We start from the raw sequence: 20,307 nt of genomic DNA, 5'->3' as shown, positions 1-20,307 counted from the left end.
ACAAACCAATGCACGGACAATACATGAGACAGACTAAAGAATTAGCCAGCGATGACACATGGCAATGGCTACAGAGGGGAGAGCTAAAGAAGGAAACTGAAGGATTGATAACAGCGGCACAAGATCAGGCCCTAAGAACCAGATATGTTCAAAGAACGATAGACGGAAATAACATCTCTCCCATATGTAGGAAGTGCAATACGAAAAATGAAACCATAAACCACATAGCAAGCGAAAGCCCGGCACTTGCACAGAACCAGTACAAAAAGAGGCATGATTCAGTAGCAAAAGCCCTCCACTGGAGCCTGTGCAAGAAACATCAGCTACCTTGCAGTAATAAGTGGTACGAGCACCAACCTGAGGGAGTGATAGAAAACGATCACGCAAAGATCCTCTGGGACTATGGTATCAGGATGGATAGGGTGTTACGTGCAAACAGACCAGATGTGACGTTGATTGACAAAGTCAAGAAGAAAGTATCACTCATTGATGTCGCAATACCATGGGACACCAGAGTTGAAGAGAAAGAGAGGGAAAAAATGTTCAAGTATCAAGATCTGAAAATAGAAATAAGAAGGATATGGGATATGCCAGTGGAAATCGTACCCATAATCATAGGAGCACTAGGCACGATCCCAAGATCCCTGAAAAGGAATCTAGAAAAAACTAAGAGGCTGAAGTAGCTCCGGGCCTCATGCAGAAGAGTGTGATCCTAGAAACGGCACACATAGTAAGAAAAGTGATTGACTCCTAAGGAGGCAGGATGCAACCCGGAACCCCACACTATAAATACCACCCAGTCGAATTGGAGGACTGTGATAGAGCAAAAAAAAAAAAAAAATTATAATAATAATAATAATAATAATAATAATAATAATAATAATAATAATAATAATAATAATTGTTATTATTATGATGATGATATTAATAGTAAAGATATTAAAACTATATGATGAAGAGAGTGTAAGGTAATAATAATAATATAATAATAATAATAATAATAATAATAATAATAATAATAATAATAAAGAGAGAGAAAAAAATGGATATTATCAAGACCTAAAATAGAAATAAGATGGATATATGGGATCGGGACGTAACTAGTGAGAATGGGCCAGTGGCATTTTTTTACAGTGGGCCCCCATTACCTAAAGAAAATATACATATGTTATATATATATATATATATATATATATATATAGTATATATATATTATGGGAGAGAGAGTAGAGAGATTGATTTGATATATCGTAGAACTGGTAGGCATAAGAAAATAAAATATAATATGCAGGCATTGATATATAATTACTAATAGTTAATACATACATAGCTTAGAAAAAAAACATCTGAATTATATATTCTCAATAATGAATCAGATGAATCCCCTTATGTAGGCCTATGCGGCCGTTACAGTATTGCATAATTACGATGCCTTTAAAATAAAAATAAACACAACTTGGTCCAAACATCTATACCATCAATCAATAAACAAATATACCTTATACCTTCTAGAATTCTTTCTTCCTTGCTTTCATCTCTGCAGATCTGTCAATGACTTGACTCAAGTTCAATCTACGTGCAGTTCCTTGTTCAACTGGTAGAAGAGCTAGTCCTTCTATTTTTTATGAGCCATTGTACTTCGCAAATAGTATTTAACAAGCTTTAGTTTGGAGAATGAACGCTCTGCACTTGCAGTTGTGACTGGAATAGTTCAAAACAATAGCAATGCAGTGCAAACCTCAGGGAAACTGGCTGAAATAGAATGATTTTCTATGATCAACATATTAGCAAGGTCCTTAATACTAGAAACTTTGCTTATTTCTCCCTTCAGAGCAGATCTCACGCTGAGAATTTCCTGTGTGAATGTTTCTGACATCGTTGTGGTATTTTTTCACAAAACTAGATGCTTTTTCGTACAGCTCTGAGTCAGATAAATTTTGCAATGAGATTGGTTCCAACACTGAGAATGATGAGACAACTTCATGCAAGCCAGTAAAACGGAAGTTCAACTGAGTTGTGATGATGTCCAGAGAACGTTAGTAAACAGTTACTCTACACAAACTCTCTGGATCTTCTAATCTTTGGTCTTCACAAAGCTCGCCAAAATGTTCGTTTACGGTGCGAAGTCTACTTTTCTCAAATTCTGGTCTGATTGACCACCTCTGGGCTGTTGCTACTTTCTTTACATCCTCAAACTGATTTCTTAATCTGCACATGTCATCCATGGAAACATTTAAGAGGTCTGCTGCCTTAGCAAGATCAACTGCTTTTGATTGCAACATTTTTTATACTAAATTTATTGACTGTAAGATCTTGGACTGAAACGTCAAAAGGATTACAAAATTAAAATTTTCAAGACATTTCTTTAGTGCATTGGCTTCATTGAGTTCGTCTGCCTTAGAGCTGCATAATATTATTTGTGCTAGAGCTTTCTGCACATCCCAGAATCGAACTTTGAGAGCAAATACCGCATCATAACGTCCAGCCCATCTAGGTGGGTTCAACTTTTTAATAGTTACCCCTTTGTGAGTGCCTGATTCAGAAATTAAGCTAGATAATATGTCCCATCACTTGATACTCAATCCAAAAAACACATACTCTTTGAGCAATATAATAAAACTGGGCTATTTCTGTCACATCCTTGGCAGCATCATTAATCACCAAATTCAAATTATGAGCAGCACAATGAACATAAACTGCACTGGGTTCAAAATCAATTATTTTTTTCTGCACACCTTTGTATATCCCCTTCATGTTACTAGCTCCATCATATCCTTGACCACGACACCTTGAAATAGGAAGTCCTCTTTGTTTAATTATTTGCAAAATTTGTTCTGATAGTGCAGCTCCACTTTGGCCCTCAACCTTATGAAACCCTAAAAAAGACTCATTAATTTGTAGGGCCTTTGGCTTTCCATTATCATCATATTCTATGCTACAGTAACGGTATATTTCACACATATGATCAATTTTGGAAATATCCTGCGTTGTATCTAACATCATGCTATAAAATGGAGCTGCTTTAATGGCACTAGGAAGTTCTTTTTCAGTTTCCTTTGAAAGCAACTGAATGAGTTCATTTTGTATCATTGGGCTCGTATACTTTGTTTTACCTTTAGGTTTACTGATTAATTCTGAAAGAACTGGATCATTTAGAAAGCAACTCAATGATGCAAATGAAATTTCCACGTTTCCTTTCATCCTCATCATAATCACCTTCATCTTCTGCTTGCGTTCCTTCTCTGTGTCCACGAAATGGCAAATTGCACATCGTGACTCTACGTCCATGGGCCCCTTTAATCATTATAGGCCCTGGGCCCGTGGCAGTTTGCCACCTCTGCCACCCTATTGTTACGCCTCTGTATGCCAGTGGAAATCGTACCCATAATCATAGGAACACTAGGCACGATCCCAAGATCCCTGAAAAGGAATCTAGAAAAACTAGAGGCTGAAGTAGCTCCAGGACTCATGCAGAAGAGTGTGATCCTAGAAACGGCGCACATAGTAAGAAAAGTGATGGACTCCTGAGGAAGGCCAGGCATGCAACCCGGAACCCCCCACTATAAATACCACCCAGTCGAATTGGAGGACTGCGATAGACAAAAAAATTATAATAATAATAATAATAATAATAATAATAATAATAATAATAATAATAATAATAATAATAATAATAATAATAATAATAATAAAAGCGTCTTTCAGTTATCTTCTGAAGATGGAAAAAGAAACCCACAAGATAACTTGTTTGCTTGTATGTTTTTACATAGTATTTTACTTAACACTAGAGTACTTTCAGGCCCTATCAGTGGCTCTTTCTCAAAAGAAAGGGGCACAGATAGGGCCTGAAAGTACTCGAGTATTGAGTAAAATACTATGTAAATACTTACAAGCAAACAAGTTATACTTAGTAATCTGGTGGGTTTCTTTTTCCATTAATAATAATCATAATAATAATAATAATACTGTTAAAGAGAATGGCAGAATAAAGCGAGTTGATTTTATATATTGCTTTTTCTATTTTTCTTACAATTCGTTTCTCAGGCCCAGCGATGTTTCTGAGTAGCATCGCTGAGCCTTAGAAGCGAATTGTAAGAAAAATATAAAAAACAATATATAAAAACAACTCGCTTCATCCTGCCATGCTCTTTAACAGCAATTGCCTAACAGTGTCTTCTACAAATAATAATAATAATAATAATAATAATAATAATAATAATAATAATAATAATAATAATAATAATAATAATATAACATTGTTAGCAACTGTGACTTCACAATGTAATTCAGAAAGGCGAAAGAGTAATTAATCTAACTTCATCACAAACGCCCAACGCTTTGCATCACGCAGTCGATTGTGGATCTACCCCATTTTGTTCCCAAGTTCCTGAATATACAGCTCATTTTAGATTTTCGAAATCTTGAAATACCTTTGTACAGGAAAAAAAATTAAAAGTACTCCTGGAATAAAGCTGTTTCTCTTCACATGAGGGCATCTGAATATCCAAATCTATGAAGATGTGAACACTTAATACTGAATTGAGTTGAATATAGAATTTAGGCCAAAGGTCGAGCACTGGGACCTATGAAGTCATTCAGTGCTTAAACAGAAATTGACAGTGAAAGGTCTGAAAGGTGTAACAGGAGGAAAACCTCACATTTGCACCATGAGAAGGTACAGTAAAAGGAACGAAAGGGGTTGCAGCTAAGGGCTGAAGGCACGCAGCAAATACCCTTAAGTAATGTCTACAGTGCACCACGTGAAGTGTACTGACGGCACTACCCCTACGAGGTACACTTAGCACTGGATGGATTAATTTAATTTTTCAAAGTGGAATGGAATATAGACCTTATCCCAAAGGGCTAACACTGGGAGATATGAGGTCATTCAGCGCTGAAACGGAAATCGAGAATAGAAAGGTTTGAAAGGTGTAACAGGAGGAAAACCTCAAAGCAGTTTCACAATGAAACAATTATTAGGAGAGGGTGGATAAGCAAGATGGAAGAAAGAGAATATGAAAGGAGGTACAGTAAAAGGAACGAAAGGGGTTGCAGCTAAGGGCTGAAGGCACGCAGCAAATACCCTTAAGTAATGTCTACAGTGCACCACGTGAAGTGTACTGACGGCACTACCCCTACGAGGTACACTTAGCACTGGATGGATTAATTTAATTTTTCAAAGTGGAATGGAATATAGACCTTATCCCAATGGGCTAACACTGGGAGATATGAGGTCATTCAGCGCTGAAACGGAAATCGAGAATAGAAAGGTTTGAAAGGTGTAACAGGAGGAAAACCTCAAAGCAGTTTCACAATGAAACAATTATTAGGAGAGGGTGGATAAGCAAGATGGAAGAAAGAGAATATGAAAGGAGGTACAGTAAAAGGAACGAAAGGGGTTGCAGCTAGGGCCCGAACGGACGCTGCAACGAACCTTAAGTAATGCCTGCAGTGCACCGCGTGAGGTACACTGACGGCACTAGCCCCCTTACGGGGATTTTGAACAGAGACTGGCGCAGATGTTGAGCATCGCGATACTGATGGCCACAAGCCTCCCTCTGACGACTTGACCGACAAGGAGCAAGCTAAGGTCTATATAGGTCTTACGAAATCACACATCTGCTGACATCTTTTAGAGTTATGCCGTCGAAAATTACGTCCAATAACCAATATTAATCGTGATGCGGAAGTCGTCCATGGTCGTGCTTGCGTGACAATGTATCAAATATCCATTTAGAAAAATTGTTGGTTACTTAATGCGAACTCTGCCAGCGTGTCACCACCAGAGAAAAGACTGACAGATATCATTTTAAGTCAGTCTAGAGTGATGAATACATGACCATTGAACAATAATGGAATTGAATGGGATATAGAATTTTGGCCAAAGGCCAAGCGCTGGCGCCTATGAGGTCATTCTGCGCTGAAAGGGAAATGATGTGAGAGTAGAAAGGTTTGAAAGGTGTAACAGGAGGAAAACCTCAAAGGAGTTGCACTATGAATCCATTGTTAGAAGAGGGTTAAGGAAAGTAGATGGAAGAAAGAGAATATGAACAGAAATACAGTAAAATAAACGAAAGAGGTTTCTGTTAGGGGCCGAAGGGACGCTGCAAAGAGCCTTAATTAATGCCTACAGCGCACCGCATGAGGTGCACTGAAAGCACTACCCTCCTACGGAGTGTTAGCAATAATGAATGGATATGTTTTAATAACTTGTGCGTGAAATACGCAGACCTTGTGACTACTACATCCCCTTGAATTAACGAACATGTATAAGACTCCTTACCTAAGGGTACCCAGCTTCTTTAACAAAGGGAGCAGGTTCTTTTTGTTTAGAAATTAAACTCTCGGGTATTGCCTTCAGCCTATATAACTTCTCTTGCAATAAAAGAACGCGCCTTCACGGGGGAGAGAGAGAGAGAGAGAGAGAGAGAGAGAGAGGGGGGGGGGGGTATAACACTGAAAATGAAATTTCACATTTCACTTCCATGACAACTATTGTTCCCCGTAGGATGGTTTGTGCATTCAGTACACCTCATGCAGTGCACTGTAGGGATTACTCAAGGTTCTTTGCAGCGTCCCTTCGGTCCCTAGCTGCAACCTCTTTCAATTTCCCTTACAGCGCTGAATGGCCTCAAAGGCCCCAGCCTTTGGCCTAAATTCTATATTCTATTCTATGACAATCAACACTAGCAAAGATTTTGTTCAAATATTTATCTTTAGCTGTTATTTTCCTTAGATTCTGTTATCGTTTTCTTTATTTTACTTGTGGGCGCTAAGCTTACCCCGAATAACAATAACAATAATAATAACAAATGAATTTTTTCCTCCTATGATAAGCCTTCGGCACCCAAACTAACCATGCCCGATAAGTTTCACGTGACCTGCCTGATAACGCAGCGGGCATATCTAGTATATTGTAACCGTGCCTATCAACAGCGTGTACTCTTGTGTTACAAGGGACTACATTATCCACTCTTATCGCCTAATCCTCCTAAAAATAATGGCTTTCGCAACGAGTGTATATAGGAGGTCTTAATGCGATACTGTGGGTGACGACTATAGATGATCAATTAATGGATAACGGCAGTGATACTGCTTAGTGACAGGCGGAGTGGGACACGTGACGTAGCGGAGTTCTCCATGACCTGTTGTTTGTACCTTCCGTATTCACTGGTGTAACACGTTTGGCTGGTTGCTCCACCAAGACACCTTCGGGGTTTTAATGATGATGTTATCTGCTGTAGCAAATAGTATTAGATTGTGTACTATATAATAATAATAATAATAATAATAATAATAATAATAATAATAATAATAATAATAAATCTTAGTCCAAAAATTATTTATTATTAATTAATTATTATTATTATAATGATTAATTATTATTATTATTAAAAATAAGCAAGCCTAAAAGCCTGATCATTTGCAAAACAAGCTTCCACGAGACTGAATGTCAATGTGTGAAAAAGATGGTTATGACAGAATTGAAACGTTCTCTCTCTCTCTCTCTCTCTCTCTCTCTCTCTCTCTCTCTCTCTCTCTCTCTCTCTCTCTCTCAAATGCCCCATCCTTTATCCGGGCTAAGGACCGACGATCCAGTATAATGACATCATATTGACATTTCCATCATACACCGAAGTTTCTACGTCATGTATCATAAACTATAACTCGATATTCAATCACCTTTCATTTAGTATGCATTACTAATTTCTTGCTACAACAGCGAAGACCGTTAATATTCAGCAACTGTGGGGTATGCGGGCATTCTTCATACGTTATTCAGTTAGTATGATCAGGATAGTCTTCAGATATATAAATCAAGAATAAATTCTTCAGCGGCAGCCGTAATTGAAACTGTTTCTTTCTGGTCATGTCTTTGGTGGAGTATAACCCCGAATGTATTATTTTGATTATCATTATCAAATATTGCTATTATATTACTAATAACGATAACGACAATCACATATATACTATATATATATATATATATATATATATATATATATATATATATATATATATATTTGGTATGTTTGATGATTGGAGAGTGGATGATCAACAAACCAATTTGCAGCCCTCTAACCTCAGTAGTTTTTATAATCTGAGGGCGGGCATAAAAAGAGCGGTCGGACAGACAAAGCCATCTCAATAGTTTTCTTTCACAGAAAACTGAAAAAAAAAATCGGTTCAAAGTTATGGAAAATGAAAATGATTCGTAAATGGAATGCTGAATGACTGTCTGCTTAGGGATACTGATACGAAAGAGCTGAAACTTGTGAAACAGTTTGAAAAATAAACTGTAATAGGAGAAATCACAGAGTAAATGTGAGCAAGAGTATGGATTTGAGGGTGAATCGTGGAAGATGGAAACAGCCGATTTATAGGTGAGAAAGGTAGTATGAAAAAAGAGGTAGGCAGCAGAATATGTGAAGAAAGAAGGAGCAGGATGTGTGCAAAAAATATAAAAAAAGACGACATAGAATACGAAAGTTAAGGTGGGGATGTATGACGGGTGTTTTAGGCAAATTCGACTTACTTGAAGTAAAACGTCAATGAATTGAATACATAATTTAGGCCGATTGCCAACCACTCGGACCTATGAGGTCATTTAGCGCTGCAACGGAAATCGACAGTAAATGGTCAGCAAGGTGTAACAGGAGGAAAACCTCAAAGCAGCTGCACTATGAATCAATTGTCAGGAAAGTAAGATGGAAGAAAGAGAATATGAAAGAAGTCACAGTAAAAGGAACGCAAAGGGTTGCAGCTAGGGGCCGAACGCACGCAGCAAAGAACCTTAAGTAATGCCTACAGTGCATCGCATGAGGTGCACTGACGGCACTATCACCCTACGGGATATAGATAATAGATTATGACAGGTTAGTGAAAAGAATGTGTAATTTGGGCTTGTTTGGAGAAAATGAGTGAAGACCCAGAATGGTTGGAAGAGGTTGGAACAAATGGGACTTGATACACAAGATGCAAGAGACGGTGCAAGGTACAAGGTGAATTGGGGTACTGTGAGCAAAATGGTCAAAAATAGAAAATTTCATGAATTGTCGAGTACGTGCATGGAACGGCCAATGTTGCGGAAACTTGTTGGGGGACCATACTAATTGCATTGTTTAAATCATGAACGTGCTAGTGAATTTTGTTTATTTCATCTCTATGATGGTAAACAAAATAATGGCGAAATGTATAATCTATATAATATATGATGTATGTATTATATATATATATATATATATATATATATATATATATATATATATATTCTCGCTCTCTTTATATATATATATATATAATATCTATATATATAATATATAGTAAATATAATAAAGCAGGTAGTTGGCAATTTCTAAAAACTTGACCGAATATCCCAATCGGGGACATTTGTGTTAAAACCGAGCTATTGTCGAGAAATTAAAATATCTAAGAAAGGCCAATTGGTTATCGTCCTCGTATTCTATAGTGAAATATATAGTTGGGGGTGAGCCTGACTGGTAAATCCAAAAAAAAATCCAGTATCAAATTTTGGTTTAAAGAGGGGAAGGTATTATCAACGTACCTTCCGTAAAGTAAGTTTAAGTATATCTATAGTTTTACCAGACCACTGAGCTGAATAACAGCTCTCCTAGGGCTGGCCCGAAGGATTAAATATTTTTACGTAGCTAGGAACCAATTGGTCACCTAGCAACGGGACCTACAGTTCATTGTGGGATACGAACCACATTATACAGAGAAATGAGTTTCTATCACCAGAAATAGATTCCTCTGATTCCGCGTTGGCCGAGCCGAGAATCGAACCTCGGACCACCGCATTGGTAGCCGAGTGCGAAAACCACTCGTCCAACGAGGAACTTTTCCGTAAAATAAAGGATGGTAACTTAGAGGACACCTGGTCTCCAGCAACCGCTCCTCCATTACGCACATGAAAATATCTGCGAATGTGGGCCCTAATGGGGACCCCATGGCCATACCTTAATTTGTACGTAGGGCGAGTCATGAAAAATTAAGGCAATGACGAAGTGTAAAAACTTCTTAAAATTACCTTCATTAAAATCACCTAGTTAGGAAGAAGAAATATTTTGTCTTAAATATTCTGGATAGTTTTCTCCACAGACACGTTAGTAAAAAGCGACTGTATATATTAAATTTGACCATAAATAGGTCGGAATCTTGGCAATGGATCTTCTCTTTAAAAATGAAGATTTGGGATGAATTGTTTGCATAGTATGTCAAGTGTAATAAGACGTGAAATGTTGAGAACTGTAGCAATACGTTGAAGATGTCAGTGGCGGAAGTAATGATACTAAAAACTTAGCCACTTGATAATTAGGTGTGTCATATGACGCTAAAATAGGTTTGACAGGTGTAGTACCTTGTTTTGTCCTTTCGGAAGACCATACATTAAATATGCCATAAGAAGAGCGCGTACTCTATTGCGATTGATAAACTTGCTAGTTAATAATATCATTGTCATTAAGATATTTTAATAACTTGTTAACTTTAGCAAAAATGGTTGTGAAATCAGGTTTACCTATCTTCTTGATCTTCATACTATTATCTTATATACTTTCAACATTATTATAATCAGATTGATTTAATTAAAATGACGACACCTTTACCCGTGTCCACAAGGTCGAGTAATGACCAGAGTTACTAATTGTAGCTGGCGTTTTTAGAATACTGAGTTTTTTTTCTGGTGGAAAATGGACTCCAGTGAGTAAATAGTTTATTAAAAGTGTCTTGTGCCAGTAGATGTCTTCTGGAACGTAGACAATTTTGGGGTCATTTATATTACAGGCAGTTCCCCGTTGGTTTTCTGTATATGGTAAATTTGTATTCTGTCGTATCTCTGATTATTAAAACATCAAGAAAAGGAATTGTGTTGTCTGTTTCCCATTCAACTTTAAATTTGATGCTGGGCACTAATACGTTTAATTTCGAGAGGAATTCATTAAAATTGCCCCACCTATTATCCCAAAATGTTAGGATATCATCCACATATCTCATCCACATATCCTAACATTTTGGGATAATAGGTGGGGCAATTTTAATGAATTCCTCTCGAAATTAAACGTATTAGTGCCCAGCATCAAATTTAAAGTTGAATGGGAAACAGACAACACAATTCCTTTTCTTGATGTTTTAATAATCAGAGATACGACAGAATACAAATTTACCATATACAGAAAACCAACGTTCTCACTTTCATATATTCACTACTTTAGCTATCACGACATTTCTATCAAGATAAGTGTAGCTAGCAACCTGTTCTTAAGAGCCTTACGAATTTGTTCCCCAGAATTCCTGGAAAAAGAATTTGAACTAATTCGCAAGCAACTTTCGTCTCTAAAGTATCCTGACCATATAATTGAGAAAGCAATTCACAAAGCAAACGTAATTTTCTACCGACCCCCTAAAGACAAGACCAGAGATACACCCAACAATAAAATAATAATTCCCCACCTGGACACGATTAAGAGAGTAACCCACACCCTCGGAAAATCGAACCCTTTTGTATTTACTTACCCAAACACCTAAGCCAAATCCCTGATTAACGTCCAACAAAAGACATCTCCCAAGGACTCTGGGGTATACGAAATCCCATGCCAGGACTGTGACCAATCTTACATCGGATTTACAGGTAAATCACTTCCCCAGAGATTAATACAACACAAACGGTCAGTTAGGTATGGACAACAGAACACGGCTATTTTCAACCATATAAATGAACATAACCATAGAATAAACTGGAATTTGTCACGTGTAATTTATAGCAGCAACTGCCGGTACAAGAGTCAAATGATGGAATCGGCCTTAATAAAAGAGAGGCAGGTAATGAACATCTCAAAAGGAGCATGGATTTCAGATACGATCGACAACGTTTTCATTCAACCAACACTTAAGAAGATTAAAGGAAGATTATCAGCGGGGGTGACCTAAATTGGCTTGTTTGTGGATGGACCTCTTGGTATAAATACCACCTTTTCTGTAAACTTTTTCATTCATCTACCTGAAGAGGGAGACAGCAGTCTCCGAAATATAGTACTTTTTTCTATATTTTGGTGTTTTTATGGGCTCCTTTTATTAGATGGAATTCTGTTGTTTGTGTGTGTGTGTATTGTATGTATGTATGTATGTATAAGCAAATACCACAGGAAAATGATAGGCAGAAAGTCTATACAAAGCACTTTCGCTTTTATTCGGGTATTTGTGCCTCGACAATGCCTGAATAAAGGCGAAAGCACTTTGTATAGGCTTTCTGCCTATCATTTCCTTTAGTACTCGCTTATGTAACGAAGTCACGAGCATCTACTGTGATTTAATATATATATATATATAATATATATATATATATATATATATATATATATATATAGAATATATATATATACAATATGACACAGCATGTACAAAGCTGTACAGATTGAAATCTTCTTTTAGTGTCTCACTAAAACTTTGTAGACATGAAAATTTAAAACCTTTCCAGTGATTGCTTGCTGGTTTGAAGAACAATAATTCTAAGACTCACTACACTTGCAAATAGTGGGAGGGGCTGGAAAAGGCGGCATCTGTGACACAGGTTGTACTTTTCAATTTTCGGCAATCCCTCATGACACCATTACGTTTCACATTCCAATTAACTTCAAAATAGTCGTGGTTATTCAAGATCAAACCCGGGAGAAAAATAATTTGAGTCATGTATATCTGTAAGAATAATGACAATCGAAAATGTATAAATGTCTACTTTATGCCTCTGTGTGTGTGAGTGTGTGTGTGAAAAAATGTTAATTTTTACCAGATACTTACGTAAATGTAATGGCCACAAAGCCCTCTTAACGTCTCAAATTCTTTGCTCTTTTTTGGGGGGATACGTTTGTCACTACAAGGCCTCGAGATCCAACTTCAAGGAAATACGAAGGAAATCATGATGTCCAGACTTTGTTGTGACAAGCGTATCCAAAAAGAATCTGAGAAGTTAAGAGGGCATTGTGGCCATTATATATATATATATATATATATATATATATATATATATATATATATATATATATATATATATATATATGTGTGTGGTGTGTGTGTGTGTGTGTGTTTGGTGTGTATGTATGTACACACACACACACACACATATATATATATATATATATATATACACACACAAATGTGTTTAATGCATTTAAAAGTGCACATTGGAAATGAATGGCCAACTGACAGGGCGATTCGGTTATTTTATATCTTCTACGCCAAGATACAGGATTTTGCAACAGTTGAAGATATTTGACCGATTTTTTTTTACTGATTTTTACAACGAATCAATCTGGTTCTAAAGCAGCTTCAATCTTTGGGACACCATTAACTTTCGGTGAACGAAACACCTTAGTCGATGTTCAAGAATTCTGCTTTTTTTTTTTTTTTTTTTTTTTTTTTTAGCTTTTGTTGGTGCTAGGTCATGGTTGATTAAATATTTTATCTCTCTCTCTCTCTCTCTCTCTCTCCCTCTCTCTCTCTCTCTCTCTCTCTCTCTCTCCATCCGTCATATATATATATCTATATATATATATATATGTGATATGTAGTAGATATATATATATATATATACATACATACATATATATATATATATATATATATATATATATATATATATATATTTATATAATATCTTCCTCATTAAATTTCCGTGGAAATGCAGCCTGTACTAGTGTCACGTATCACACTCAAGACGTTTCGTCAGCGGCAACAAAGTTGGTCGTGTAACCTCAAACAGATCTGATGAAATCAAGATTTTTTTTTCTTTTCTTTTTTACTGCATTCCTGGCAGACTCGTTTGCGTCTGTGCATATAACTGTTATCTTAGGAGTTGTTTTTTTATTTATTTTACTATATTCACCTTGAAACACAACTCATTTGCACATTACAATGGCAAAACTATAACTTCATATAAATTCCGTCTGCCTCGAAAATTCTACGTGTTTGCACTTCAAACAAAATTGCAAGAATGTTGTCATTCAGTTTGCGAGGAACAGGCAAGATGGATATTGTTCCAATGTCGTAGAAAAAATCATGTTACAGTGGCTTTAGTGTTACGCACACACTAAATGCGTCACGTGTTGTCCTTCAATACGTGGACATGCATTTTATACGTAGAAAAGTAAGTTTTATTATGCTCTCCGTTTCAGCTTGCAAAGAGGATGTAGCGTTATGCGCCCTGAGTGGCCGCGAGTGGCCAGAGTATGATTCATGTTTTATGGTTTGCGGTCTGTTTCTCTTTATTGATAAAGACCACTCAGAGACTACAAAGCAAGCTCGTTTTTCTTCACAAATTGGTAATTCCCATTTATAAATTTAAAATTAACAATAAGAGCCACACTTTAATACTAGGAATAATGGGAATTACGCGAATAACGACGCAACAGGGTCTAACTTGCGTGGGAGTTGAGCGAAACATAACGGGACAATTTGGAAGGCAGCGTTGCGTTGCTGGCTCGGCGCGGGAGTTGTAAAGCGTAGAGTCGGCCATCGCCAGCCAGTAGTAACGCCTTGAACTTTGTGGTTTAAACAAGAACTTTTGTTCGTCTCTCATCTCTTCTTAATTTTTTTTGGTTGGCTTCACTATCTACCAACTCCCTCGCTTTTTTAAAGCTTCTACCCCGCCAAAGTTAATCAATAAAATCAAACAATCATGTCTGACATAGAGGTAAGTTGTGAATTTCTGTCTTTATTTTTTCAGTTTTGACCGACGGCGTATACTCGTGACGCGAGAGCACTCTTTTTTCAACGACTTTCTTGCAAGTTTTAATTGCCTTTGCATTACTTTTTATGTTTGATTAAGACTGTCGATCATTTTTACTGAAGGGAATTGACTATTTTTCTTCAACGATCATTTTTACTGAAAAGAATCGACGATTTTTATTGAACTAAAGCATTTTCATTGGATTACCAATGGGGTATGTATAACCCAATTTTATATATATATATATATATATATATATATATATATATATATCTGTGTGTGCGTATAATACATATATATGGTAACTGAACTTAAGGCAAAGTTGCTTTAGCACATATCTTGTAAGTTCATTCTCAAAGACATATAAAACGTTTAATGTTCGCGTACTACATTATAACTATTTTCAATATAACAGTTTTTACGGTTTTAATTCAAAAAGTTTCAAGGAATTATTATGTTCATGTTAGATAAACTAATGATACATAAGCCATGCATTCAATCACACACACACACACGCACATTATATATATATATATATATATATATATATATATATATATATATGATATATATTATATATAAAATAACCAATAACCAACTGGTAAGACTTCTTGGAATAAATGCATGAGGCGAGAGGTAGTCAAGACTGAAAAGGCGCCTGATTAGGACAATGCTTGTAAAACAATACATATAATTTTTTCCGCAGTATGCCTAGATATTTCTGTGCGTGTGTGTGTATGACAGGGCTTACGGAATTGAGTTTTCGTTGTCTGAAACGAGACAATAAAATAGTTTTGACCAACCAGTTATATTCTTAAGTACTTCAGTGCGTGCATGATAAATTTCTAGTGATTTAAGAAAATTCTGGGGGAAAAGGTCCAAATATGAGAATCTATGCTACGGTGCTCATTGAATAAGAAGAAGAAGAAAAAAAAACGTCTGGCGACGCTGCCGCCTAGACATGCCTAACTTGTAGTTTTAGGCCTACTGCTAATGCTCTTGCCGGCCGGTGAGATTCTCTCTCTCTCTCTCTCTCTCTCTCTCTCTCTCTCTCTCTCTCTCTCTCTCTCTCTCTCGTTACAAACAATCGATTTTGTGGGCGAGACTTGTAGCTCGGTGAAAAATTGTTCTTATTTGATCTGAATGGTACTCTCTCTCTCTCTCAAGAAGAAGAGGTAGCAACTTTCTAAAATTATAGCGTAGGCTACAAACGGGCGTTATTCCGTCGCTCTTATAGTTTAAGGGAAAGTTTTAGCATTCGGGTGTTAGCCTTTAGGTTGGAGCAATGGAAGAGCTGGAGATTTTTGTCATCGTTCTTGCTATTTCCTTGTCTTTGCAATGCATATACTTGCATACATAAATACGCACATATACGTCGGTAAGCCCAGTGAGCTGGCCCACTGTGAGCAGCCTACTCACATTCTGAAGAGAAGTACAATAGGCTTACATCCACATCTACTTGTGGATTATTGATTTTATTTCAATAAGAACATCGAGTATTCCCAGAAACTAAGGCCCAGGTTCCCACTGAGTTGTTATGGCGTTCTCAAGATGAATCCCGCCTCTATTGTAATGGAGATCTTGAAGCAGGAGGCCCCGTCGACAGTACCGGCCATAGCTGCTTTCTAGCTATTGACCCCAGATAACTTGAAAGAAGAAGAAAAGTCATTTGGCTCTAGCGACAACGATCTCTTGATATTTCACCTTTCATCCTTTCATTTTGGGCTCCTGGTTTCAGTGTTTTCACCAGTCATTTAGCTCCTAGATAATTATGCAGGTCTTAAACAGCCACCGTAATGGGAGATGAGTAACGGAGGCGTTGACAAGTCTTCCTCTCTCGAATTCCGAGCTTACAAGCCGTGTGGTAACCTTTCGAGGGCTAGGCCAATCAATAGAACGGTTTTTCTTTTCATTTTTTATGGATGGAGTCTGCCGGCGTCGTGAATTTCTGGAAGCTGGGGTAATTTTGTTTTTATCACTATTAAGAATGGGACACGAAAAAAGGCAGTTAACTTATTTATAACCTATCATTAATGAGACTTAGACAAAATTACCGTTAACTAAGATAAGTAGGTTTCAGAGAACTAGAATGGCCAGAGAGAGATAGAGAGAGAATACCCTGATGAGAGGAGTACGGTACATTGCAAATAAAAGTACGTAATAGTTATTGATATTAAAGTTGTTGATTAAGCTTAATTACTCTCCTTACCGATCGATTATCACCTTTAACTGACGTTAAAAACTTAAATTTTCGCGCTGCTAAAAATGATGGGAGGGTGAGGCCCGTAGCGAAAATGTGCTTAGGAGGGCTTAAGGCTGAAAACACTCGCTTCAGACAGAACCGAGAGGCGCGGCTAGCAGTTTTTGTTAGAGAAAGTCTTCGTCGGTTAGCTTGTGGGTGCTACGGTTGAGAGCATGCGTTCACGGTGCTAATGTGTGTGTGTGTGTGTGTGTGTGTGTATACCTGCCGACATACTACTATATGTTATTTTAATAAAAAAAACATTTTATTCTTATATATATACGTATATATAAATATATGTATATTATTATACACGTTTATTTAGAAAGTAATATCACTTTTCCTTCGTGAATCGTTTTCTCCTGTGGTCGATATTGACATATATATATATATATATATATATATATATATACTATATATATATATATATATATATATCATATATTAATATATATATATATATATATATATACATATATACATACATATCATCACATACTACATACATACACATAGTACATATACATACAAACATATATATGTGTAGTTATATACACTATATATATATATATATATATATATATATATATATATATATATATATAAAATAAACGGGGCCCATAAAAACGCCCGTCGATGGACAGTTGTTTGAAATATAGCAGTAACTTTCTACCTTTTGGCATTTTATGGGATCCTTTTATTAGAAGGAGTTCTGCGTTAACAAAAAATATTTCATATATATATAATATATATATATATATATATATTTATATATATATATACATTTAATATGGTCCTTAATTAAGTAACACACCCAACCCCCTCTTAAATGTAGAAAATTACTTCAATTATATACTAATGTGTGTATAAATTAATATATATCGGACAGTACTTAGGAATTTATACTTAAATTCCAAAGCAACCATGAAAATAGCTAATTATTTTAATACGTGACTATTTAAAGGCATATAAACATATACTCGGAATAAATAGAAGCCACTGTGTGTAGCTTTGCCATCTGGTAAGAGATATGGGCCCTCATTAATCATCTTAGCGGTGTGTGCGCGTGTGTGTGTATGCCCGCGAGACAGGGACTGTGTAGGAGAGAAAAAAGGGTGCGATCTGTTTAAGTAGAAAATCTGCGCATTTAGCTAATGGCGTTTAACTGTTGAAAAGTAGATTAATGTTGCTGATTTAACAATATCTCTTAATATTCTTGATTCGTAGGGCTGACAAGTGTGTGAGAGAGAGAGAGAGAATGACGAAGTGCTTCAGTTAAGAACAATTTCCTCACTGGGGTAAGGGCAGTTGCGTCTAGTCAGTGAGAGACTGACTGCCTCCTGTTACTAAGCCACTTACACCAAAGGTCACCCTAAGGCAAAATCATCATTGTCATCGCACACTGGAAAATGCCCCCTTTTTTTCATACTTCTACATTTTGTCATCCCGTTCTTTGGAAGCTTGATTTAATAATTAAGTATTTTTGGATCCATATGGACGCTTACTAATGTTGAGTAATAATAATATCTAGAACCAGCCCGAGAAGAGCCGTTGTTAGGCTCAGAGAATTGAATAAATTAATCCTTAATAATAATGAAATATATTAAGTTCATTTGCAGAACAGACTGCATGCTTTGTTTTATATATATATATATAATGCGGGAAAGACCAGCGGCAGGCGGCAAGCAGACATGCTTGGCGTTCATCGTGAACCACTAGGCCAAGAATGTTTGTGGTTGCTGGGGTTGTTTGTGGCAAATACTCCTACTCGATTTTAAGAATTGGTTGCTACGACTGCTTCAAGGATTTGTGCTTTCTTGCATGTTCTGCAGATTCATGAGTGTATAGGCGAGTTCCTTAACATAAGTACCGTACATTAGCTGGAAAATACAAGCTAGTCAATAGGTAAAATACATATAAGTTATACCGTATAAACTCGCGTGATTGACCGTAGAAAATTCCCTCCAAATTATCACACCATGGTACAGTATGATCGTTTTATTTGTTAGCAATATGCAGCGATTTTGCACGCAGCGCACGACTTTGTTAACAATTATGGAAAACTGTTTTTACTTGGATTATAAGTGGAGAGAGAGGGGGCGGTAATCAGACCAATTCGACCAAGACACTATATATGTACAAAACCGGTTTAGAACGAACACGCTCCACTAAACTTGCTCAACCGATCATCGGCCTAAAAACAAGTTGATCAAGTTATCTCAGTGACGTGTTGCTCCTCCCTCCTACACTTCACATGCATCCTTCTTCCCCTCCTTGTGGCCTCCTGAACTTTCCAACCTTCTCCCTTTTCCACCATTTCATCGTCCTCTCCCTCTTCTTTCAGCCTCCTTTACCTTCAATTATGTTTTTTTTTCTGCACTGTACCTTCTAGTTTTCATACCAGTATCCTCTCAAATCTAAATCGTTTCGGCAACCTCCCTACTTTTACACCCGAGTCTTCCGTAATCGCCAACCTCATTTTTCCTAGACGACCTCTCCACTCACAACCACCCACCCCTTACGACCTCACAATTCTACGCCGAGCATCGCCTCTTCAACGAGGCTGTTCACCTCAGGATAATTAGCGGTGGACTGGATCTACCCTCCCCGAACTCGTGGCCAATCAAGGCCTCTGTGGAGGCGTTAAAACACTAGATGACATCGTTAATTCGAGCGTTAGCCGGAAGGAGATGGACCTCCTGATCGACTAGAGAGGCCTTCTTATAGCCTACGGTGCTAAAGAGATCAAATCGGCTCTAAACGGTTTAGATGTTCTCCACTCGAACGTTCCCATTAACGGAAAGGAAACTGATTGTTTCTATTATCCCTTGGTAGTTACGAACTATAAATAGGTCGCATTTCATCTGGATACTTGTTAAGTTTTAAGGATACGTATGAATATGCATTGGTCTATGCATTAACTGTTACAAACTCGTCTGAAATCACCACTTAGTCGTTTCTCTCATGCTGAGTGGCTCCAGAGAGGGAGAAAAGACAAGAAATTCTGCCACACATTTATCCTTCCCATTTCTGAATCAAGGCTAACACTGGGAAGCAAATTTTCACAAAAGGCCTTAACACACACATATATATATATATATATATATATATATATATATATATATCTATATATATAATATATATATATATATATATATAAATTCACGTATATATATCATACGTTAGTAATCTGTGCATAGCATAAAACTAAATAAAATATTGGCGTATGAAAAGCTCAGATGATTTATGACATCCACTTCGCTCTTTACAGCGACCATATAAAATTCGCGAAACTCCAACCGGCGTTGGGGATTGATGAATCTCT

At 36.8% G+C, this 20,307-nt stretch overlaps 1 protein-coding gene and 1 long non-coding RNA gene across 4 annotated transcripts in view; one reads left to right on the top strand and one right to left on the bottom strand.

The window, feature by feature from the left end:
- Window positions 1–20,307, bottom strand: part of LOC135209186 (uncharacterized) — a 490,707-nt gene that overhangs the window by 456,385 nt on the left and 14,015 nt on the right. The gene's annotated exons all lie outside the window — the stretch shown is intronic.
- LOC135209185 (uncharacterized protein ZK1073.1-like) overlaps window positions 14,512–20,307 on the top strand; it is a 126,240-nt gene continuing 120,444 nt past the window's right edge. The window contains exon 1 of the mRNA XM_064241869.1: window positions 14,512–14,704. Within this exon, the coding sequence (XP_064097939.1) occupies window positions 14,690–14,704 (15 nt within the window). The 5' untranslated portion in view covers window positions 14,512–14,689. The remainder of the gene's footprint in view (window positions 14,705–20,307) is intronic.

This window comes from Macrobrachium nipponense, chromosome 37 (genome assembly GCF_015104395.2).
Source record: "Macrobrachium nipponense isolate FS-2020 chromosome 37, ASM1510439v2, whole genome shotgun sequence".
Classification (NCBI taxonomy): Eukaryota; Metazoa; Arthropoda; class Malacostraca; order Decapoda; family Palaemonidae; genus Macrobrachium; species Macrobrachium nipponense.
Note: the sequence above shows the minus strand (reverse complement) of the source record. Positions and strands in the feature narration are given on the sequence as shown.